At 40.8% G+C, this 26141-nt stretch overlaps 1 protein-coding gene across 3 annotated transcripts in view; it reads right to left on the reverse strand.

Moving 5' to 3' along the window:
* macrod2 (mono-ADP ribosylhydrolase 2) overlaps positions 1-26141 on the reverse strand; it is a 384195-nt gene that overhangs the window by 230370 nt on the left and 127684 nt on the right. For all 3 annotated transcript variants that reach the window (XM_052079641.1, XM_052079640.1, XM_052079639.1), the window contains one exon: positions 11909-12025. In XM_052079641.1, the coding sequence (XP_051935601.1) occupies positions 11909-12025 (117 nt within the window). The remainder of the gene's footprint in view (positions 1-11908; positions 12026-26141) is intronic.

Genomic DNA, 26141 nt, shown 5'->3' on the forward strand with positions numbered 1-26141 from the left:
TGGACTAATGGAGCCACAGCTAACATATTGAAAAACTATTTTGGGCGTTGAGTCCCCCTTTAATATCAGAGGAAGTAAAGGAAATTCACCCTAATAAACACTGGGAACAAAAGCAAAGGGGGGAAAAAAAGGAAGAAAAAATGGACAGATGAAATTGTTTGATGGGAAGACGGGACTGCATTAGCTACTGCCACTTTCCACTTCAAACCTGACCTTTTAGTGGACGCTTTTCATCCGCCACCCACACACTCCCATTCTGATGCATCAATGTCATTGTGAGGCTCAGGCACCTTTTCCTGACGCCCAACTACCTCCCCCCGACACCACCACCTTTCCGCCCAATTTCAGCCTAATAACCAGGCTGCCACACAGACTTTTGCTGCCCCTACACCCCATTACTCCAAAGACCACTCCACTACTATTTCCATCATTTTTTTTCCCCGGGTAAGACTGCCTCACTACTTTCTTTCTGCTAATGTTTACCCGATCAGTCACAATGACCCCCCACCCATCTCGTTTGCTGGTGATGAATGACCGTTGGCCATCTCACTGACAGCTCCGCAGCTGATGCTACACAATTACTATATCACCATTTAGGCAAAATTACCAAATTACTCCAGCCCTCAAGAGGCCTGAAGAACTGACAGGCCTCCCAACAAAAGAAACAAATATCTGAAACGGAGAGAGACAACACGAATCTCTGCATATGAATAGTGAAATTAGGTTTCCTCTGTTCCTTGAGAGAGGACCAATTTGAACTGATGAGAAGCCAGAGGAAGAGTGGAGTAGTCTGGCAAACAGAAAGAAAGAAAAAAAAAATTCCCACCCTCACAAATAATGCTTAAAAAACATCTGGCCTCTCCTTGATATCCGATCTTCATTTTCATGCTTCATTTTGTCAGTAGTTAATTTACATTTCAATTCAAGAATAGTGATGAGCATATCACTTTTTGTGCTTGGGGCAGGATCTTACCATGATTATTGGGGAGAAAAGTGTTTTTTTTTCCCCCGCTTCTTAATCACACTTTAGGTTTAAAAAAAAAAGAATGCATATAAAATGACATTGAGATAAAATACAATACATGCACTTTCACAACAACTGTAGCTGGAACCAAGCGCACACATAGACAAATAGCCATTCACAGATTTAACTCACACCGCTCACTTAAAACTGGAACACAATTAGTGTTTCGCCGCTTAGAATTGAAATGGATTTCCATGGGACAGGAGAAGTGAACCAATCTCTTTTCGTCAATGGATGCTACAGCTTCTTGTTGACTTTGAAACTTAGCTTGTAGCTGACGTGTGCACATTTTGAGCATGACGTCTCTGATCCACTGGTTAAAGGAAACTTTGATTCTCTCCTCTTTCATCTCAAACTGCTTCATACAACAAAGCGTGTGATGGAAAAGTGGTTATGCCTGCATGACTGTCTGTGTTTTATGTTATGTGTTGTGTTTATTGTTTTACTTGATGTTAACTGTTTTGTTAAGCGCTTTGTTACAACTGGCGATTTTGTGAAAGCGCTATATAAATCAGCATGTATTGTATTGTATTGTATTGTATTGTATATATAAGCACTTGAGTAAATTTGAGACGAGCACAAGACTATCCAAACAGCCGGCGACCTGGAGGTTGGATGGCATGCGCATGCTGTTATGGTGTCCTTGTCCTGAAAAACATAATAAATCAATCTATTTGGCACTGCAACTAATCCAAAATGCTACCACCAGAGTCCTCACAAACACCAGAAAACCTATCTTCATATCACCACAATGTGAGTCAAAGAATAATGATAATATATGATCCCTCAGATCATCTAGGAAAGTTCTATTGTATGTTCCCAGCACCAGAAGGAAACCAAGTGGTGAAGTATTTACATGTACTGGCTATGTTTACATGCAGTCCATAATCCTTTTAAAACCCAAATGAATTTTGCCAGGATTTAGGTTTTTAAAGCCCATGTTAAACATATGCAAAACCCCAAACATCACTCCTGTCTTAACCCTGTTCTAAAGCAAATATTGGGTCTCATAAAAGTGTATCAAAATATTTCAATTGTGGCATTTATGATGTGGGTGCTCAAATTGAGCAGTAACTTGTGTGTGTGGGTTTTTTTTGGCAGGGCCACAAGACCGAAAAAAAGAAAAGTCCTAGATTGTTTGGTTGTTAATACTGTTGTAGCAATTTATAATAAATTGGCACGGATGTTATCTTTGAATCTTTGAATAAATGCATTTTAAATCCTCTGTGCAGTAAGATGTCGTCTGATGGCACTGACTTAATGAGAGGAAATAAAATTTGAAGAAAAACTACAACATGCGAACAGCATGACTGTGGATGGAAGGGTGGCGATTATATCGGGATGCATTCGTCCAAAGTTGAAGTTGAAGCAAATTAGTAACATCTTCGACAAATCACCCTTCGTTCCTTTCAATGAACTTGTAAAACTGATCAGCATATGATGGAGCGGAGTACGCTTTCATTAATGGGAGAAAAGTTTGCCTTGCTTGTCTGTGTTTGCTAAGTGGAAGGATGGAACAGACAGGTTGGTTTTCCGGAGTAAATAAGGCCCGGGAAACATTACTCACACTATCAGGGAGCAAAACGTATCACCGGCGGATGGTTATTAGCACAGGTGCACTTACAGTAAACACCAGAAAGTCACAGTTTGGACTTAAAAAGAACACGAGATAAAGAAGCTGTGAACTGAACCAGGGCGAGTCTCCCAAAGGTGTTTTGTCTGCATTCCTAAATGTTGCAATGGATCACACAAGTAAAGATTATTCCAAGGTAGAAGAAAAGTTTACTGCAATAAGCACTCCTTTTTTCCCACCATTTAAGTCTGGCATTAAATGTTGCTCACTGAGGGAGGGACTTTCTCTATTAATGTACCCTTGTTTATGTTTTGTATCCCTCTTTATATATACAGAGGTCATTTGTCAAGCATTTGACTTGTCTGGGGTCGAGCTGGTGTCCACTATGTTCAATACTTATGACATCAGGAATTGCCATTCATCACAAAAAGTAGGGCAGTAATTTTAAACTACTGATTGGACTCTATACCAGTGACGTTAAAGTCGCTTTTTAGTGACATTGAGGTACTAATTAAAACTGTGCACATACTTGAGGGGAATAATAGCGATGAGCCTTTCTGGCATGAAATCAAAGCACAGTCTACATCTGACATCAATGAATGCAGGAGACAAACAGGCTTGTGCGGCAGCATATGAAATATGAATAAATTGCAGAGCGGAATGTTGTTTGTCGTTGTGGAGAAGTCCGAAAAGAGTGCTGGAGGTGTGCCGGGTCACAGTGGGGATGGACCTGGACGAGCGTGCAGGCATTGCATGGGACCCCGAGACTAATCAAAGCTTTCGCTGTTGTGTGAGCGTTAGGTTGTATATCCACACTAAATTAGTGAGTGGCGGGAGGAATGCAAAAACAAAACAAAACAAAGGCTGAAAGTCATAACTTTACAACTGAGGAGACGAAGGAGAGAAAGCCGACACATTTATCTCGGTGACATGCTGACATTATTTAGGACTAGTGCAAAACTGTAGACTGCTTAAAATGTAAACGTAAAGACAACTTTTCAAAATGTGCGTACAATTGAACGAGCAATCTTAAAGTGTATTAATGAGCAAAGTGTGGCAACAAAGAGGACCACAACAACAAAACATAATCTTCCCATCGTGTAACCAAATGCAATCCATTATTTAAAGCATGCACCCGGAGCTCAATGGGAAGAGAGAAAAAGAGAAGCAAAACAATAAAAACAGCACAAGCATTTTGAAGTGTCATTCTAAAACTCCTCCGGGTGTTGAACTGAGACGGGTAAAATATTTTACATGGGATTTGGAGAGTAACAAACAAAAACAGCATCTTTTTCAAAGTTCCTTTGGGCTCTTCACTTTCGAAGCATATTATGTAACATTCAAATGAAAGCCCAATTGCACCAACAAGATTTCACTTTCAAACTAAAAATTCAAATTCTGTCGCAGCACAACTTTAAACTTAAACTTTCATTTCAAAGTGGCAGTTGGGATGCTTTAACTTTAACAAGGGCAGATTTTTGTTTTAGGCATATACAGCAAAAATACAGAAAGAAAATTAAGAGACAGGCTCAATCCTCTTGAATTTGATGATGAAGAAGAATTTTGGGTGAGATACTGGTTCATTTAACAGTTTTGGAGCCGAACAGGAAGACTGAATCAAGCGCCATACAGGGCAGTGACACAAAAGTGCAGGTTCGGCTTTTCTAGTAAGCTTTCACTGAGCGATGTCTCTTTTCTCTTCCGCTCTACTCGAAATATTCTAACAGTCAGGCAGTTCTTGCCAAACAGTACATTTCTTTTTTACCGTGCTGTTGTCTGTCTTCTTGTCTTCTTATTTGCTCCATTAATTGTTTAGCAAGTTCTTTTCAAACAAGGAAACATTTAAGATTCTCCGTCAAGCCATTATAACGTAGCCAAGCAAAATCAAGTGATGTTTTGCTAGCTAGGAACAATTTAGATAACAATAACTGATCTGAGAGGTGAAGACCATTGGCCATGTTGAATGCTGCAAACCCATTAGGGCTCTCAACATTTGATGGCGAAAAGAAAAAGCTGTTTGGGAGTGTCTTGCAAATAAATGTCTTTGCAACCTGGAATGAACCTCGACAAAAAAAAACAAACAAACAAACAAAAAGAAAAAGAAAACATCAACAACATTCTATGTGCGCACGTGCACACGAGCAACCCAAGGTGCCAAATGTTTAATCTGGGGGAGGAAAAAAAAAAAGCACACAGGGGCTTGACAGTAGTGTAGCATGGGAGCCTATACATTATATTTCCCCAGTGTGGGACAAATAAAGGATATCTTACATCTGATTATATATTTCATTGCATGAGTAATTTTATGTATTTATTTCTACACTCACAAACACCCCCCCCCCCACCCCATCCCCTGAGAAAATACTGTATCAGGTTGAACACAATTTAATTTCGGTTAAATGAGGTTTTAGTAAACTGGTATTAATAGCAAATGGTACAACAGAGCTCTGCTTAATTTTAAAACTATATATTGGTGTAACACAGGTTTAGAGGAGCACTGGCGTGGGAAAATACAAGTGAAAATGAGCCCTCAAGGTCTCTGCTTAACATCTTTGAAGTGGACAAGCACAAAAATTAATCTAAAAACAAAAGGTTCTGACTGCAAGACTACGGCTGATTCATCACGCATCATCACCATGACACCAGCCAGCACAAATATGCTTTTAAAGTTTTATATAATAGTACAAAATATCAAATCCTTTTCATTCATGAAAATGTAAGGTGGCAGGCAACAATTGACACTGCATTTTCATTTAATCCTAATCTATGAACTGATGAATAACTTGTCTAGAATCAGGGTAAATGAACAATTTGCTTGTCAATTTGATCTAACGGATAGTTTTGGGGTGTCTTTCCGCTATGGTAGGTGTGTAATTACTGTCAATGATTAATAATCTCTGGCCAGCCCCATCATAATAATCTGTCCCACATGTGTTCGGCCCTCCTAAAGGGAAGGCTTATTTGCCAGTGGGATTCACAGCCGAAACTGCTTAGCGGGATGTAAGGGGGACCAATTTTCTTGTCTTGGCAGGAAGCTCAAAAGGGGGTGGATGACGACGGCCATTTTTCATTTCCTCAGACCATCACATCTCCAAACAAGGAATACTGTGATTTCAGTGCTGTCACTGTGGGCATCTAGTAGTTGCACTCAACTAATATATATATATATATATATATATATATATATATATGGTGAAGGGCCCCACGCTGCCAGATCAGAGGAGGAGGTCATACCAGCGATTGGGAGGCAAGCCCCAATGAATGCAGATGATGAGATTGGGAGGCAAGCCCCAATGTATGCAGATGATGAGATTGGGAGGCCAGCCCCAACTAGTGAAATGCTGAGCGAGGCAGCAACTGACCTGAAAGCTGACATCATGTCGAGAATGAAAGCTGGGCAACCTCAAAACCGATTACAACGGCTATGTGAAGTACCACCTGAAAGGCTAATGGAAAGTGTGAATGCAGCACTGAGGGCGATCCCTACCGTAACGATCACGGAAACCAATGAGCTGATATACGCTTCAGCGTCAGTGATCCTTGAGATGCTTGGCTATAAGAGCAACCATGGAAGGCATGAGATACGTTACCCACCATGGAAAAGACGGTTGGAGGCTAAAATCAAGGTGGCCCGGAAAGATGTGAGTCAATTGATGGAGGCCCAGAGAGGTGTGATGAAAAGGCCGATACCCGAGAGGTACATCCAGATGACCGTACCTGAAGCACTCGAAACTGCCAAACAAAGGCTCCAAGCCTTGTCCAGCCGCCTAAAGCGGTACACGAAAGAGAATGAGGCCAAACGAATAAACAGGCTGTTCGCAACACAACCTGCGAAAGTGTACGCTCAGTGGCAGGGTCCTACCAACAGAGCTGACCCACCAAGACTGGAAACTGAAAGGTACTGGAAAGGCATATGGGAGAAGGAGGTTGCACATAACAGCAGTGCACAATGGGTGTGACCCTGAGAGAGGAGCACAGCAACCTCCCTGAACAGAACCCAGTTACCATAACAGTGGCAGACATACAGGAAAGAGTCTCAGATATGAAGAACTGGACAGCACCAGGCCCGGACATGGTCCACACCTACTGGCTAAAGAAACTCACAGCACTCCATGAGCGCCTAGCAGCACAAATGAACCGGCTGCTGAGGGATGGGACTCACCCAGGATGGCTAACCGAAGGGCGAACGATCCTGATCATGAAGGATCCCTCAAAGGGTGCGGTCCCATCCAACTATCGGCCAATAACCTGTCTCTCCACAACATGGAAGTTCATGTCAGGCATCATTGCGGCTAAGATAAGTGGACACATGGTTCAATACATGAGCGAAGCACAGAAGGGCATTGGTAGAGATACCAGAGGAGCCAAACATCAGCTCCTGGTTGACAGAACAGTCGCACAAGAGTGCAGGTCCCGACGTACCAACCTGTGCACAGCCTGGATTGATTACAAGAAAGCCTATGACTCGATGCCACATACATTGATCACTGAATGCTTGGAGCTGTAAAAGGTGAACAGGACCCTAAGAGCCTCCGTTGCGATGAGGATGTGGAAAACCACACTTTGAGCCAATGGCAAGCCACTTACCCAAGTGTCCATCAAATGTGGCATTTACCAAGGTGATGCACTCTCCCCAATGTTGTTCTGTATAGGACTGAACCCCCTAAGCCAAGTAATCACCAAGACAGGCTATGGATACCGCCTCAGAAATGGAGCTACAATCAGTCACCTCCTCTACATGGATGACATAAGGCTGTATGCTAAGAGCGAAAGGGACAGAGACTCCCTGATCCACACGACCAGGATCTACAGCAGCAACATTGGGATGTCATTCGGGTTTGAGAAATGTAGTCGGATGGTGACTAAGAGAGGAAAGGTAGTCCGCACTGAAGGGCTCTCACTCCCTGAAGGAACAATAGCAGACATTGAGGATAGTTACAAGTACCTCGGTATAGCACAAGCCAATGGCAACCTCGAACTGGCAACAAGGAAAGCGGCTACGGCCAAATACCTCCAGCGAGTGATGCAAGTCCTAAGAAGCCAGCTCAATGGCAAGAATAAGACCCGGGCAATGAACAGCTATGCCCTGCCAGTGATCAGATACCCTGCAGGAATAATAAGGTGGCCAAAGGAAGAGATTCAGACCACGGGCGTTAGGACCCGAAAGCTCCTAACCATGCATGGAGGGTTCCATCCCAAATCCAGCACCCTGAGACTGTACGCAAGCCGAAAGGAAGGAGGCCGGGGACTAGTGAGTGTGAGAGCCACTGTCCAGGATGAAACATCCAAGCTCCATGAATACATCAAGGAGAAGGCTCCAACGAATGACGTACTCAGAGAATGTCTCAGACAATGGGGAACAGTAGAAGAGGCGCTGGAAGAGGGACCATCATGGGAGGACAAGCCCCTACACGGGATGTACCACCGGACCATAACTGAAGTGGCCAATCTCAAGAAGTCCTATCAGTGGCTAGAGAGGGCTGGCCTGTAGGACAGCACAGAGGCACTCATCCTGGCTGCTCAGGAGCAGGTCTTGAGCACCAGAGCCATTGAGGCCCAGATATACCACACCAGACAAGACCCAAGGTGTAGGTTGTGCAAAGAGGCACCTGAGACGATCCAACACATAACTGCAGGGTGTAAGATGCTGGCAGGGAAAGCCTACATGGAACGCCATAACCAGGTGGCTGGCATAGTCTACCGAAACATCTGTGCGGAGTATGGACTGGAAACCCCAAGGTCAAAATGGGAAACACCTCCGAAGGTGGTTGAGAATGACAGAGCGAAGATCCTGTGGGACTTCCAGATCCAGACTGACAAGATGGTAATGGCGAACCAACCAGATATCGTGATCATAGATAAAGGGCAGAGGAAAGCCGTTGTAGTGGATGTAGCGGTCCCAGGTGATGGAAACATCAGAAAGAAGGAACACGAGAAACTCAAGAAATACCAAGGGCTCGGAGAGGAGCTGGAGAGAGCCTGGAAGGTAAAGGTGACAGTCGTGCCTGTGGTGGTCGGAGCACTCGGGGCAGTGACCCCCAAACTAGATGAGTGGTTGCAACAGATCCCGGGAACAAAATCGAACATCTCAGTCCAGAAATGTGCAGTGCTGGGAAGAGCAAGGATACGGCGCAGAACCCTCAAGCTTCCTGGCCTCTGGTAGAGGACCCGAGCCGAATGAGGGACGGACACCACCCAAGGGGTTGTGAGACGAGGATATATATATATATATATATATATATATATATATATATATATATATATATATATATATATTAATGCAGCATGAAGTTAAGTGGCTGAGCTCTTGATGGAGGCTGGATTTTCATTTAACGAGGCTTTCAGTCAAGTGGAAGCACATTATAAAGCCTTGCCACATTTGATTAAACTATTTACTCTGCAATAATGGCGGGACTAACAATAGAGTGACAACGACAGAGGGGTTCCCCAAAAAAGGTTGCAATACTTGTTGCAAGACGTACCCTGTATTGTTAAATTGTATTGTGTGGTGAATAAAGGCTTTTATTGACTTGAACCTTGAAAGTGTTCCTTTCAAAGGTTTATGTTAACATCAGCCATCATCATGATGCAAATGGCCCATCAATGCCGAATAATGGCAAGCATTCATTCAAGTGATCATTTTAGCAGTACAGAGATTTATACTTTTTTATTTCCCTCCATCATTTGCATGCATTTTGTGTTTACCACATGGTCATGACCAACAACAATGAAAACTGATATTCTTAGAAGCGCCATTGTCCTTTCCTGTAACCTCTGATACGCCTTGTTGCAAAAGGAAGGAAGAAACAAAATGTCTCCCTCTGTTGCTTTGTAGTTTATTAAGTTGTGAGAGGGTGGACATATTAAGGTTTTGGAATTCAGAAATGTAGAGCCTTCATAATGTGTATTTGTGTGTGTGTAGTGTAGGTGGGATAATTATGACAGCAATGCAAATGAATGAAAACAAAACGATTTGTGAGCACGCAAATGCTATTTTCAAATGAGAAGCTGATACCGTAGAAGAGAAATAAAAAAGATTACAAGATGATGACTCCGATTAGTGCAGATACAAACATTTCAACAACTCCGGGTAAGATTGAGGCTTTAAAATGAACTCCACTTAGGTTCAAAATTGGACTGAGTGTTCCCAGTGAAGAAGATGAGCAATCCATAATAACTTTTCAGCACAGAGGAGGCGTTTTACCCTGAGATAATTACAATAAGAGTACCCAGTCGCAGTGCAATTGCTCCCGGGTGACATTACGGCTTATTAAACTGTCATGGGTGCCCCCTGTTTTGGTGTCTCTTGATCCGACTGCCCCAAAACGACAAAGTCACAGTTTATCTACTCCATTTGTTTGACATCCTTTACCACATAATTTCATCTGGGCCTCCATCTCTCCCCTCGGCTGTCTCATGGAAATCCTTCAGGGTTAGGTTAGGACCGGTGGGACGCTTGTCTCAACTGAATTGCACTCATGTCTCCCCTTTTAAGAGTCACACGCCCTCAACAATTACCAAACGAAATTAGCTCATATCCAAAAGTGGCAGAAAACTCACAGGCACACAAAATAGTACATCACTGGGAGAGATAAAAAGTAATGGTACCAACCAAGTTCATCTTATCATTGTTACAGTGTGACAGTGAAAGTTGTGTGCTTTGGCTAGAGAATAAATGAGGGATGAAAAAAGAATCAATCAAACAAACAACAAAAGGCCCATCTGTGTATCGATGATGCTCTCATTCAGCCATACGAGTACCATCATAATCATTTTCTAGCAAAACACTCCTGATGTATACAGATGACTTTTTAAAACTAATACATCCTAATTAAAAGTGTATCTTTTGTTTTCCCCTCTCCACTGCATTATTAAATTGCACACTCTCATGTGGCCATGTGGACACAGCCATTGGCATAAATAGTTTTCATCTTCTCAAGCCTTATCCCAAATTTCCCATTTATTCAACCTGAGACTCATGCGCGCAGCGCACGCACACACACGCACGTGCACACACACACACAAACAGCAACATGACCTGTTCTAGTGGTAACCATTGTTATTAAAACACAAAAATGATCAACTTTGCTCTGAAGGGACCTCCGAGCTCATAAAGATGATTCTGATTCTGATATACAGCATCACAACACTTTCATTAAGAAACAATATACACCCACCTGACACTTCATTAGGTTCTCCTGAACATTCTAATGAGTTCCAGTACAGGACAGGATCAATATGTTAATCATGCTTACATTTTCTTTTTGCATTTTTGTTTTTTGTCTAACACTACTGTGGATGAGTGTTGCAGTGAACTACGTGGATTAGTGTTTCTAATATTTTGAATCGATTAAAACAAAAACAACAAAACCTGAAGAAAAATAAAAGGAATACAAAATAGAGGAATAGTATTATACACCAATACATTAAAACTAAAAATATTTCTTACATTTACCGGCTCCCAGGGGTTGTAAAAAAAAAGTATTTTCATTTCAATATGATAGTCCATTCCTCCATGAACGATAAAACCAATTACTGTGGTATGTTTTCGGTGTGCTGGGCTTCCGCGTTACTTCTGTGTTCATCCTACAAGCTGCTTTTAGTTTTCAGGAAATATGTTTGGCAAAGTGCCACATGATACACCTCATACGACACCCTTTGTTCACCCCACAATTAAACACAAACATGTCTTCAACGTTGAGTTGTTTTGTATAAAAGGGGCTTCCCCATAGGGCAAGAAGTATGTAAGTGTTTTTCACTTCCACATTTTTACACCGCTTGGTGATCTTCGAAGTCAACGCATATTTGGGCCTTTTTTATTATTTTTTATTTATTATTATTATTTGGAGGGGGGGGGGGGGGCTGACATCACGCAAAGCCGTGACAGCTTCAAGGAAACCTTGCCAGTGTTGATGCAAGGTAAAACTAATATCTTTTGGAGCGTCGATACCAGCAAATGGGGGAACCGTATACATGAGTACAAATACATGTTTTTATTTTATTTTTATTTATTTGGGGGGTGGGGGGTAATATAGACCGATACATTTTAATCTTGACAAATTCTGGGACTGGTCGGTCATGAGAATGCAGTACAATTGTACCCCATTGCTATTTAGAACTATAACAATCATATTGTTGAGGTTAAGAACAACATTTAAGTTCGATTAATATGACTTTTGTGACCTGTGAGTTAACTACTAGGCCACATTACATTATATTTGTGTGCAAATGAAGTATGAAGGAGTAGCACACGTGCATGTAAGCGCGCACACACACTGAGCTAAAGGAAGGCATTAATTACTGGTACTCACATCTTGCAGGGAGATCATAGCCGCAGGTGATCTTGGCTTTGCCGGTTTCACAGCCATTTAGTGTTTGACACTCATCGTAGAGACAGGAACCTGCAGCTTTGTGTATGCAGCCATCGACTGAAAAACACAGACAGACAGTACTGAGTTGACACACTCATATCAAATTAAAAAAATAATAATAATAAAATAAAACATGCCTATGACATATCCGGGACCAGAGCTTCTATGTTGAGACATAGACACAAGGGGAATTTTGATCTTTTCATCTCGGCGTCAAATCATTTCTTTTGCTCGGCATTCTCAAAGAAAGAGTCTGCCGGAGTGCAGAGCCCTTGTTGCTGGAAAATATTGACAGGCCTAGGAATTAAATTAGCTGGGCTAGGATCTAATAACGTCTCCGCACACAGTGAAAATGAGACTGTTCTTCCTGTAATCCCTCTCCCTTGTCAACAGCCATCTACAATCAGATCATTAACTGTATTTTCTGCCCCATGCTGGGAATCTTATATCTGTCCTCTTCTCTGTGGCATGGGCCTGGTGCGATGTGGATCAGTGTTCCGATTCTGTCGCGCTCCCTTCTGATGCGTGTCCTGATTCCATGGAAAACACAGCCCCCCCCCCCCCCCCCCCGCAAGGTTTTAATTTTACCGGGTTAAGGCCGCGATTGCTGCTGATTGATGGCGCGTCTTACAGAAGAAGACAGAGAGATAGAAATCCACATTATCCTACTCTGAAAGCCTGACATCCCTCCAAGAGCATGTTATCAATCACGCCGAAACATCATAAAATCAGTCTCAAGTTGTCCTGCAGAAATCCTCACAAGCCATTAGAGGATAACAAAGCCAAGAGAAAGAACAATGACAAATGGACAAACAAAAGTGTCTTTTTTTTCCCCATTTGTTTTTTTCCAGTTGACCTCAGCAGAGGATTGCCCTTATTCATCAAGGGTTAAGGTTAAAAAAAGACAACTGAAACAGTTCATATATGGTAAACACCATTGAGACTCAAAACTACCTTTGAAATAAAATACACTATTTTCCAAAGTGTACGAGTGTACAGTGTGAAGACAAAAGTTATGTATTTGGTGATGGAGGTCCTTTATCTCAGTTCTTTTCAGTTTCTCAAGGATGAGTCAACAGCCGGTTGACAGAGACAGAATCTGATGGCTTTTTGAAAAAGTAACACGCATCTGACAGTGATGTGAATATGGAGAAGGATTTCTCGAGTGACAGTGAGAGCTACTTAACACTGTACAGAGCTGAGGTAGCACCGGCTATGAGTTTGGAATTTAGAAACTGTCCGCAGAAACATGGCCACAATAAACAGGTAGAGTTATTTGCATAATAATAAGATAAGACAAGAAAACCATTTTTACTCTCGCAATGGAGATTCCCAATTCACAGCAGCAAAGTTATGAAAGGAAGAAGTAGAACAACAAAATACAGGAGAATAATAATGTTTCAAGCAATAAATAAATTAGAAACCAGAGGACTAAAGAAGAGACTGTCACAATGCATAACAAGCGCATGTACAAAATATTATCGAGCTATGGATAGTATCAATAAAATACATCAAATTCAAATAGATTTGCCATTTGGAAATGTATAATCTTGCTAAAGAAAAGGAGGGGAAAAAGGCTAAAAGGGTTGACATGAACCTAACAATTTCCAACTGTGAATATCACCTTGTTTTATGACTGTAGTTTTTTTTTTTTCTTCAAAAAGGTACATTATTTGATCAGATGTGTGCACCTGCTATGAGATTGGCAAGAAGCAGGTAGGGCAATAAGTATATATATACAGTATATGGCTGGCAACTGATTCAGGGTGTCCCCCGCCTACTGCCCGAAGGCGGCTGGGATAGGCTCCAGCACCCCCCGCGACCCTAGTGAGGATCAAGCGGTTAGGAAAATGAAGATATATATATATATATATATATATATATATATATATATATATATATATATATATATATATATATATATATATATATATATATATATATATATATATATATATATATATATATATATATATATATATATATATATATATATATATATATATATATATATATATATATATGGCCTGAAGGACAGCACAGAGGCACTCATCATGGCTGCTCAGGAGCAGACCCTTAGCACCAGAGCTATTGAGGCCCAGATATACCACACCAGACAAGACCCAAGGTGTAGGTTGTGCAAAGAGGCACCTGAGACGATCCAACACATAACTGCAGGGTGTAAGATGCTGGCAGGGAAAGCCTACATGGAACACCTTAACAAGGTGGCTGGCATAGTCTACCGAAACATCTGTGCGGAGTATGGACTGGAAACCCCAAGGTCAAAATGGGAAATACCTCCGAAGGTGGTGGAGAATGACAGAGCGAAGATCCTGTGGGGCTTCCAGATCCAGACTGACAAGATAGTAATGGCGAACCAACCAGATATCGAGATCATAGATAATGGGCAGAGGAACGCCGTTGTAGTGGATGTAGCGGTACCAAGTGATGGAAAGATCAGAAAGAAGGAACACCAGAAACTGGAGAAATACCAAGGGCTCAGAGAGGAGCTGGAGACAGCCTGGAAGATAAAGGTGACAGTCGTGCCTGTGGTGGTCGGAGCACTCGGGGCAGTGACCCTCAAACTAGATGAGTGGTTGCAACAGATCCCGGGAATTTTTTTATATTTTATATATATTTTATATATATATATATATATATATATATGAGAAAGAGAGAGAGAGAGAGAGAGATATTTGTAAAGGTTAATCTCACCAAGGGCAGCAGGTTCTCTATGTAAGGACAACTGTTTATTTATTTCTTTTTTTCGCGTGTCAGGTTAGGGAAAGGTAATAATGCAGTGTTCCAGTTTGTAGTGTTCCCGCAGGAGTCTGCGCTCCTGAGACATTTCTCATCACTACCAAGCGTTCTTGATCTCTAGCCTACGAGCACCTCGGGAAACCAGATAGCAACAACATGAGGCTGTGGCTGTCATCTCGCTAGCTGGAGAAAATGATTCAAAGTGATAGCTTCAATTTCCATCTCCGAGCTCCTCCCTTCCCCTTCTCTCCCCGATGTGCCGTGTACTTCTAATGAGTCTGGGAATGTGTCCTCAGTGTCCATAAATACAACAAAAGATGGCGAAATGACTGACATACCCGGAGAATGGATTTAATTTATCCGTTTCCAGGAATGAGTTCAACAGGTACATCGTGTACCATATCGGTACACGTCTGAAGGACACAAATAAGAAATGTGGTTGGGATTGGAGCCCAGTGAGAAATGGAGCTTTTAATCGGGGGGGGGGGGGGGGGGATAATATTAATTGTGATATTTGGGCATTCACACTTGGTTTTGTGTCAGGTTTTCGACAGCTGCGGTTTAATTAACCCCCGCCAACGAAGATGATGCAGTTTGGATGTCACTTTAATTCATAATTGAAGACAAATTTCATTGCTATCTCAGCAGATTCATAAATTGTGTGCCTAACGCATTAAAACTGCAGTCCCAGAATCTTATTATGAAAGACGGCTATTTCATTTTGGAAAAGAGTATGGTCCCAATTTATTTCATCCTATGACAGGATTTTATGGACTCCTTAGTCTATGTTCCTCTCTTATAAAATGTTGTGGCCACCTGGGGGGCAACAATTACACCTAAAAGGCGAAAATGGGAGTAATTGTTCACCTACATTTGTATTGCGGCAAAAATACAGTTTTGGGAGGGGTGGGGTAAAATATGTTTCTTAAAAAAAAGACAACTTGGCTATACGTTGTTTTTTTGTGGAAGCTCTTTAGAATGGAAAAAGGGCACAAAAGCTTACACACTGTTCAGACAACAACCTTCTAAAATAAAAACAAATATCAGCCAATTAGTTTTGGCAAGCTAAACACAAACAATAATCTGAAGACCGGAAAATATTTTTTAAGTGGGTCTCAAACTTATTTTTGGCACAGTAAACGTTCATGAGATGAGATGTTCAGTGTAATAATGGAGAAGTAGAAACAACAGTTGTACTTTTTAACATAACACTTCCTCCAGAAAAGAGTACATTCACCACACCAATACAGACATCAATGATGATTGATCAATTTAAATAGATAATACTCAAAATACTGAGTGTGACATTGTTTAAAGAATAAAATAAAAATTGGACTTTCTCGGTTCAGCCAGTGTCAGTGAACTTTGCATTGTATTTTATGAGAAAAATGAGCAAGTAATGAAGGTGCTTCCAAGATAACGCTCGGTGTTTATTTGAGTACGAGCAAGCATAGATAACATTGGATAGGACCCTCCACATTTAATCAAGGCAGATTCATCAAGCACTGTTAAGTCAGCAACATTTAGGAAGTAAACACGCACCTTTGCTGTTTGCACACTGCATCATCCGGTGCATGATTTAATGGTCTGACGCTACCTTCACGATTGGCATGACAGTAGGGACATAAAAACCTTCACACAAAACAAAATGTGCTGAAAACACACTGCTCAATCAGCGTTTGCATGCACTGAATTACATTCACACAACTCACTGGCCAATGATGCACACCGCCGAATGCACCGTGTGTGCACGGTTAACCTCTTTCTGTTTTTGTTTTTGAGAAGATAGAAACAAACAATATTGCAGGTGAGACACAATGAAATTAAACCTGCTCATCCTCGATCTTCATAAGCGAAAGCGTTCCTAAGCAGTGACTCAGTCTGCACACTTTAATGAGGCTCAATTTTGATCAGTGGCTCATCGCATTCCTCAAATTTAATAATGAGTAGAACAGCCGAGAGTAAGTGAAAGAGAGGGAGAGAGTAAGAAGCAGCCATATTGGCAGAGACAAAAGCGATGAGGGCTGTGTCACTTTAAAGCAGTTTGAATGGGTTACTCAGCTACAACCTTGGCTGCTGCCATTGTTGAAGACACCTCTGGTTCGACCTCCCAAGGCTCGGCTCCCACGTGCATTAAAGGACCAGCAAAGCTCCGCTAGGCTTCTCCCAGGCAGCCTGAAAACCAAGTGGCTTTCAATCGCTCCATCAGACACAATGACTACCTGCTCTGCACTCATTACAATACCCCGCTTTCAGAAATGGTGTCAGCTGTAGTATTCTCTCCTAATTATTCCCCGAGCCTCCGCGGGTTACGATCAGGACTGGAGCCAGAGGAAGCAGCGTAGGAGTGGGTGAGGGCTGAGATCGGGTATGCTTGTGCTCGATTCTACATAGCAGGTTATGCAGAAGCCTCAATATCAGCAAGAAATCTAACTATGGGGAATAGAGTGGCATACATATAAAGACAAGCACAATCCGTCTGCGTTGTCTTTGCTACTGTTCCATACTGGTCGACTAAAGGGTCTCGGCGCTGCAGGTCAGGAGAAAGTAACGGAACATTTTAGCAATATGCTTTCACAAGACAAATTAGAAAAAAAGAGGACAAAAAACATTCTCAGTATTAAAAGAAAATCATGCCACAGCTGAAAAAGAGGACATGTAATCACTAAGCAGTATTGCATGTTATTTATTTTTTTAATACACATTGTCAGAAGAGATAGAAGAACACCAGCTGTAACAATGCAAAGCTAATAGAGATGGAGAGAACAAAGTGGACAGATGCACAGCTTAAAGTTGCAAAAGCACATGCAACGGTTTGTGATTTTTTTTTATGTGGGGGGGGCATGCATTCGATTTTTTTTTCATGATCCATCAATTGCCTTTAGTTAAGTGATTTCCATATGTTTGCATAAATGGAGTATATTGTATTTCCAGTGTTGTATGCATGCCTAGTGTTGTTTCAACCTGAGCCAAACATTTTTCTTGATTTTATTTTATTAGTCTGACGGACCAATATGTATGACTCAATGCAATAAGCCGAACACCTTGAATGACTTAGCAAGAGGAAAAAATAACTCATAAATGGCAATTTTCAAATACTACATTATGGTGTATGAGTACTATTACAAAATTGGGGGCTAAGTAACAGAATTTAGGGGAATAAGCACCCTCATGGTACTGCATATTTCTGTTCAGCCATTTTTCTAGTAACTATAGCAACAGCTTATGTCCCATCTCCTCACAGCACTTTTCAACACGGAACACTGATCTAAGCCCCGGCACAATTCCACCTCTGTGATTTACAACACCATTTTCTACTCAACTAATTTTACCAAAGAAGATAATGACATGGATTAGTTGCTAATCAAGTGCCAATCGGAGATCTGTCTGAACTAAATGTCAGGTGGAATCTGTTCAAGCCACTGCGGTTGCTCCCCTGTAATACCGGACCGTGAGTCCTAATCTCCAGCAATTTTAGGTACAACCGGAGGGAGAGCTCGCCACTTACTGTAACCACATTCTGTGCAATGGGATCATAATTTCCGCTCAACCCATAATATGTGGGATTTAAAAAATGCTAAGCCAGATAGATAGCCACAGATGTCACTCCGTAAATAGCCATTGAATTGCTGAGGCTTCCATGACACATTATTCCCTTGATGCTGCCATGTAAGTAGGGATGAAGATAAAGGACAACTATCAAAGCTTCAGCAGAAATAAATCATTCTCCTATTACAACAATGACCACAAAAGCATTCTATGAAATCCCCATTGAGTACTGCGGCATTAATATGGCACCTCAATATTTTCCATTTATAGGCAACCTAACCAAGCAATTCTTATATTTTATTCTGTAAGTATATGACTTATTACATGATTTAATAACACTACGGTGTACAGTACATTTCTAAAAAAACGTCTGGGAGAATGGCAACATACTGATGATTGCAACAGGGCATGGCAGTTGACAAGAACACTAGACGGTTCCTGCTGTTCCCAGAATCGTAAAACAAAGCTTGGTTTGGGTACTTTAGCTCATGTGACACTGTTGTTGGAAACGTAGAGTCTGACAGCTGCGGACAACTTGGTGCCCAAGCCCAACATTGCTGCACTTCTTGTGACAATCGTCAAAGTCGTTACTTTTCAAAGTTGTTGTTGCTTTTCTTTTGTTTGTTTTGTCCCCACCCCCTTTAACTGCTCTATCATCTTGTTTTTCGCAACATTACCTGTCAGAGACAACGGAGCCGCCTCATCCCAGACAACCACACTGTCAGTTCAACTTCTTCTGAACAGCATTTCAAGATGTTTTACTGCAATGTGTTTGACTCTTGACTCTACTGCGCAAAGCCTATTCTACTAGCTATTGCAACAGTTCAACTAAACGTGTGTGGGTGTGTGTGTGTGTATACATATGTACACACACATATACATATACATATATATACACATATGTATATATGTACATACACACGCACACACGTGATTTGATTGGGTTGATGGCAGTATTTTGCAAATACTGTACAAAGCTCACAAAGAGAGAAGACAGGAAATAGAAAGCATAAACAAATGTAACTTAGAATAAAGAAAAAACAAAACTTGCCTTTACAAAAACATCATTTGGAGGTGGAGCCATTCTCTCACTCTCTCTCTCTACTGAATGGTACTTGCAACTGCTCATAATTACATTCCACTCGAATAAGGCAACATAAAAAAAAAAAACAACAGCAAATAAATAAAAACATCTGATCATAATCAAACATTATTTTTATCTCAGAAGTGCAGATCAGTAAGAGTTGTATGTTCTATGTGACTGACTGATTGATTTCAGCTCACCCGTAACAAGATAAGCAGGGAATAGGGATAGAACTTCAGTGCATGTTTGTATGGTGTTGTCAGTATTTAATTGAGCAATTGAGCTCAATATGTGACTGACTCTCAGAATACACATTTTCACCTTATCTCAGAGTGTGATCACAGCTGCCTGATGGAAATCCATTTGTGGCTTCTATTACTCTACATTTTGTGTCCATTTCAAGGTGCAAGGTGCTCCTATAATCACAAATAAACACACACCTCCTTTGTTACGCTTCCCTCCTCCTTCCCTCAATATCACACTTTTTTTTCCTCCTTAACTTCACTACAGTCTCTCATTACCAACAAGCACTCTGCCAATGTCGCCATTATCACCTCTTCTTCTAGGTTATATTACTTTCAGCACCCCTGCTTTACTATTAGTTGATAGGATGGACACTTTTTTTCTTCCCAAATGCAATCAGCGTGTGTGTGTGTTTCCACCTTTCGAAAACGTCATGAGTTTGTCTTTGTGTGGTGACGTAGTGAAGTATTTTTCTTTTTTGTTTGTTTTCCCCATTTTACCTGGGAACAGTCTCTCTCTAGGACAGAAATTATATTCTGTTAAAATATGTTCAATGTTGGTTACTTTTACCCAAGTATCCCTTTCAGGTACTTTATACAAGTGGTTACATATATATCTGGGGTCAGGCCAAAACCTTCTTTGTTGCAATTTGGTAAATTGCATATTTGGAAACAAATATATACTATTGGCCAGTCCACGTATGTTGGTGTTGATGGCTTTTTTAACCAATTATTGACCAGTACTTGTTGAAAATGCTTTAGGTTCTGAGACAATGGTAGTAGCTGAACTAACACCACATTATTGGACTATGCTGAAAAGTCCTGATTTTGGAGGTACGAGGATTCCGCCCGTTGCCAAAGTATATATGTTAGCCAAATGGCTCCTCCATCTTAAAAGAGTTTATAGCAGTCAGAAATCAGTCATACATAATGCAAGCAACTAAGTAATCAAATATTTTGGGGAAGTGATATTTAGCAATAAGAAACATATTGGTCCTTAAAATATGTTTGCATTAAAAAAAACAAAGCACCTTGAAAAAGGATGTAAATACATAAATCATTACCAGTGGATTTGTGATCTAAATGTGTCTAAATCCTGGTGAGATAGGGCTTTCATTAAACCACAGTCAGCTGTATTAGTCAGTGTCATATATTATCCCATTACAAAACATAAGGCTGACTGACCATGGGTGACTATTTTCAATTAATAGAAAACAATTTCATGCGCCCATAATTAAGTGTCACCTCATGAAGAAACTGCACTGTCTGGCAATCTGGGTTAATAAGGGAGAGACAAATGCTGAGAAAACATGGCTGGAAAACATAACCCCCACTGTGGATCCAGGCTAAATTAATCATGAATTACTTCCCAGCACAAAGTTCATTTTTGAGTCGCCCAAGAGAGCTAATTGCTTGATTTTAAAGTATGGTCTCAACCTGGATATATAGGTGAAAGTTGGACAAAAACACTTTGTTCTAAGCAAAGTAAAACTATGCACTATGAAGCTGCAGCGGACAGGATGAGACAAATGTATGTAATTATCGAGCAAACTTAACGGCAAGCTTTGAGGCACTTGGAGAGAGAAAGCAAGCATGGCTGCCTCCTCCTCACATGCTTGGAACTTGGGGCCAAAAGCTTGGTGGGCAGTTTGTAATTGCAGAAATGAAGAGAAATGAAGCAGTTCCATGAAAGACCACCGCTTTTGATTAAAATGCATGAACAGCTGTTGCTATTATGCATGGTTCCTTGGGCTAGCATTTGCAAGGCGATTTTTCATTTAAAGGCCCACAGCCTTGTATAATATATGCAAGGGATGGGGACTCAAATCATTTGACAAGGACTTGAATTGACTCAAGTCTCTGTTTTAATGACTTGTGACTGGACAAAAACTGAAAGGCAGGCGCCTCAACATGGGTTTAAGCATAAAATATCACATTTAGCCACACTGTGAAGGCAACAGTCACAATGGCAGGATTTGCCTGTCAGTGATACTGTTGTGACGGAAGATTGGAATGGTTTCATGTTCTCAAAAGGATAGATGAAGTTAAACAGGTGGTTGTTGAGAAAAAAAAATCTTACTGTGAGAGGCCCAGGTGACCGACCTTCACCCGTCACAATTAGAATGGATGACAAGAATCACTGACAACGTCTTGAATGTCAAGTAAAGGTCTGTTATGCTCAAAAGTCAAAACCAACACTCACACGGAGCATGTCAGGCTCCACTGCTTTTGAGTAAGTTGCCTGTATTGCGCAATTTTGATTCAAATAATCTTTATGATGACCATGTTTTAGTTCATCATTCACAAATCAATATTGATGAAAAAAGGGTGAAACTTAAAAATGGTGGTGAAATGCAGTCGGAATTTACCTAACTTTTGTGCTGGTGCACCAAACAAGAGGAGAAAAAAAACAGGCACAGCTGTGCAACCAGTGCAAAAAGTTAGTCTTGAGATATAATGGTGTTTGTTGGCATAAAGTCCAATTGTCTTTGATTGCAGCAGGTTGTAACATCATGGCTCTGGCTTTCCGCATTTACAGTACCATAGCTGCCTTATTTTAGGGACACACATATATGGCCAGGCATACTGTTTTGTAACATTATACCAATTCCATACATTAACAAAAATAACAATAATTTACCACTTTAGAAAGTGTATAAGCACCTCAACTGCATGGATGTGGTAATATTCACTATGGTTCTTGCTGAACAGAGCTTGTTTGATAGGCCGCGGGTGGTAAACATTTATGAGGAGTTGCAGTGAACTACTGCTCCAGTGGCAGCAATTTCTCAAAGAGGCTGCAGCCGAAAATTTGTGCTCTTGGGTTTATAATCTACATTTGCTCTGTAAATGTCTCCATTTGAAGTTTCCCTTAATGTATTTTTATTTCCTGCAACAGCAATGACCTATTTTATAAAAATAAATAAACTTTGTTTGTCCTGTACAATGAGTTAGCTGACCGCCTTCTCTGAATTCACAAATTAATAAGTGTCCTATACTTAAATATGTTATTACAGAAACTGCAAGGTCATTGAATGGATTCTTCCAGTTTCCGTACAACATAGAAAACATAAAAGATAGTAACAAACTCTGTGATTAGAAGATTCTTCACTGGCTGGCAAATACCTGAACACCAATATTATGCCACTATTGTGTTTCTACAGTCTTGTTTATTCAAGTGGAGAAAATAGAAAAACATTTGTGATTAAAATATTAAGCATCAAAATAAATACGTCAATTCCCTTCTGTCATGGGAGATGGCCCCAGTTCGCCAGACGACTGTTTTCAGGATGAAATAAATGGCAATACAATACAATGGAAGCAAGTAATGCATCAAGATGATCATCAAGAATGTACATGCTGACTTCAGAGAAATGGCTTAACATAGTCTTACTGATAAACAAATAAAATGCACCTCGTCTTCTTTATTTTGTTCCCATGACCAATGTGGCAACGATTTACACATTACACATCAATGAATTCAAATTCTACTAATCTGTCACAGCCCAAAAAGCCAAACGTTTGTTTTCTTGCAATGTAGTGTATCAAAACATTGAGACAATGTGAAGAACTAATATTTTAAACAGTGCAATTACTGTAAGGTCTGTAGTACCAGCAGGTTGGATGTGCGCCTTTATGAGACAAGGCTGAGTAAGTGCGTAGGCTGAACCGAAGTAAAAGCAGACTTCAATGGGAACAATACATTTTACATGTCTCATGGTTGGTAGACAAAGCCATAAGTGTCAGCGCCTTGGATAGCCAGCGTGCAATCCTGTCTAGTGATTTATCTGACTGCGCACTGACAACTTTGGAGGCAAATCCCCAAGTACGCTATCTATTAAATGAGCCTGTGTCAACGCACGGGAGATAAAGCGCCCACAGCTGCCCATTGAAACGTCCTCCTCAGGCCCAGCTGTGGCACACAAATCAAAGGCTTCAACACGGAGACCAAGCAGCACAGCAGAGCTCACCTTCACACAAGAACATAACAGAGTACTAATGTGCCACTCTACTAATTGGTGAATTAAAAAAAAACAAATAAAAAAACCCACACTTAAATATTCTTAGAAAAAATAAAGGACTTCAATAAATGGTGATGAGCATGCATAGTAAACAACATATTTACTGCTTAAAGACTGTGTAAAGCGATTATTGAGATTTGTTTCGAAATACATTATACAAATTTAAAGATCGGTGTTGAAAATGTGAGACTGAGAAATGTATAGTACTCAGTCGTTGAGATGTAGCATTGAACTGTTTTTTTTTTCTTCACTTTTCAGTTTTCCTGATTTGTTGGCACCTTCAGCTAAAATGGCGCCCAGTAACTCACTCTGGTGCAGAGTGCGTCAGCGCTCGCCTGACTATATCAGAACTAGGCACCTTTGTTCATGTCAGTGCCTCCGCGGCGCAATTGTGAATTATAATTACGAGGACATTTCCAGAACAACCTGCAGTGAGCTGGTTATGCTAAAGTGCCCCAAAAAATACATCTTTCCTGCATATCAAAATTGAGTGAACAGCTCAGTGTTATTTAACTTCCCAAGTGTTACATATTTTGTGTTATTCTGGCTATCCAAAATGGTTGAAACATGAGACATTTGTGGGTTTATGAGGCACAGGCTGAATAATGTGCCGCCATGAGGTTTGGTCTAAATAAATGGTTAACTTTCACTGAAGTGCCTCTATTAAGTGGACCTTCACATAGACACCAAACAAAGCAGTTTTGTGGTGGTTAAGCCCACTGCCTACTGTGTCCTGGGCCATGTTTGCCCGCAAAGGTGGTTAGTGCTGCATGGACAAGCTATATATAGAAAAAATTAGATATATGAAAGTATTTGATTAACAGCTGACTGGGGAGTGCTTTCAGGGCATTCATAGGACACACCATTGAAACCTCATTTTATGTACTTGGCAATTGTTTTATTCATTCAAATTTGGCAGGCATGGATGTTCACACTCTTCTCTGTGGTGCGTAAAATGTGTAAGATGTTTTTTTTATGATCATCTGCAGGGACTTTATGATTCATGTAAAAGAAATAATTAAACCCACTGTTCAGTCATTCTTTCTTATTCCATTGTCACTTGAGAGAAACGACTCACGTGCCAGCACTCGGCCAAAACCCATGGAAACAATCACAAACACAGCACTAAAGGTAGTTTCTCTTCTGGGTCAAACAACGCAACGCGGCACAGCTTGTCTTATAATCCAAAAACTTAATTTGAAAGCATGTCCGTGTTTTGATTGTGACACCCTGTTCCTTCGTAGCAACATGAAGCAGAGTTCCTGACTCACTCATCTTAGGACCAACCACCCCACTCCCCGCCTCCATCCCCAATCGTCTATTGTTCATCCACCGCCTTGCCTGGTGAAAGTGTGTGTGGTCTTGGTGCTTTACTCAAGACTATGGCTTGGCTGCACTATGTGAGAATCCTTGTTGCAGAACCACAGATGAAAAAAATGGGGCTTTTATAATTATACTGAGATGAATCCAGGAATTTCCTGCTGGTCCTTTTAATTACGGAGATAATTCTTCTCTCGGGAAGACCAGCTTTAACATACTTACCGGCTATTTCAACAGTAGTTTTTTTTTTTTTTTTAAAGATATTAAAATATATTTTTTTACTTAAACAAAGTTATTGTTTTTGTGATTTGTGATGATCGGAATTAATGTGATAGTGGCAATATGTTCATTAGAGATGTTATGACGAGTTTGTGAGAGTATTTTCCTTGTTTTGTTTGACTGATTGTAGAAGTATGAGAATGACGCGGGGGAAGTGAATTGTGGGTTAAATTGAAGTCTTCTGCATCTCTTACCTCTGTGAGTGACAATGGGAAGTGTAATAATGAAGCACACCACCATGTTATTCCAGAGCCCTATCTCAGTAATATTGTAGCTGCCAGCTATCCATGTGGCACCCACCTTGCTGTCGAGGCATTTGTTTCCTCCAAAACTGAATGCAATTTTAGCCTCTATGGTTTGAACAATCAGATAACAGATTGAAAATGTGACTTACTGCGCATTAGTTTCTTCTATGAATAAATGTGAGCCAAAAATAAAAAATACAGATCAAAACATTTACATTTGTTGAAATTTAATGGGGGGAGGGGGGGATGACATCATCTCCATTTGTTGTTCAGAACAAAATACTTATAGGATAGTGACAATAAGAAATAATCAGGGCGGAGAACCAAGTGTTAAGTGTCAAGTTTACACTCCTCTCTCTTGCTATGCCAGGTGGGACCGTGGCCCCTGTTACGGCTCTTAAGTCAGAATATTGGCAGGACGATTTCTTCCCTACCTTTATGTGTCCATACAATTTATGCACAATAATAACCAGGCAAATGGTGTAGAAAAATAGCAGCTTTTGCAGGCAGTATAAAAATGGACCTTTGTTTCACCCTTACTATTATTCCAAATAAATTCTCATCAGAAACCGTTTCTGGCGGCGCCAAGTATTAGCTATGGGGGACTCGGTTTGAAGCCCCTGACCTTCCTGAGATTACATGTGGACTTACAATGCAGTGAACTGTCACCTA

Source organism: Hippocampus zosterae, chromosome 11 (genome assembly GCF_025434085.1).
Source record: "Hippocampus zosterae strain Florida chromosome 11, ASM2543408v3, whole genome shotgun sequence".
NCBI lineage: Eukaryota > Metazoa > Chordata > Actinopteri > Syngnathiformes > Syngnathidae > Hippocampus > Hippocampus zosterae.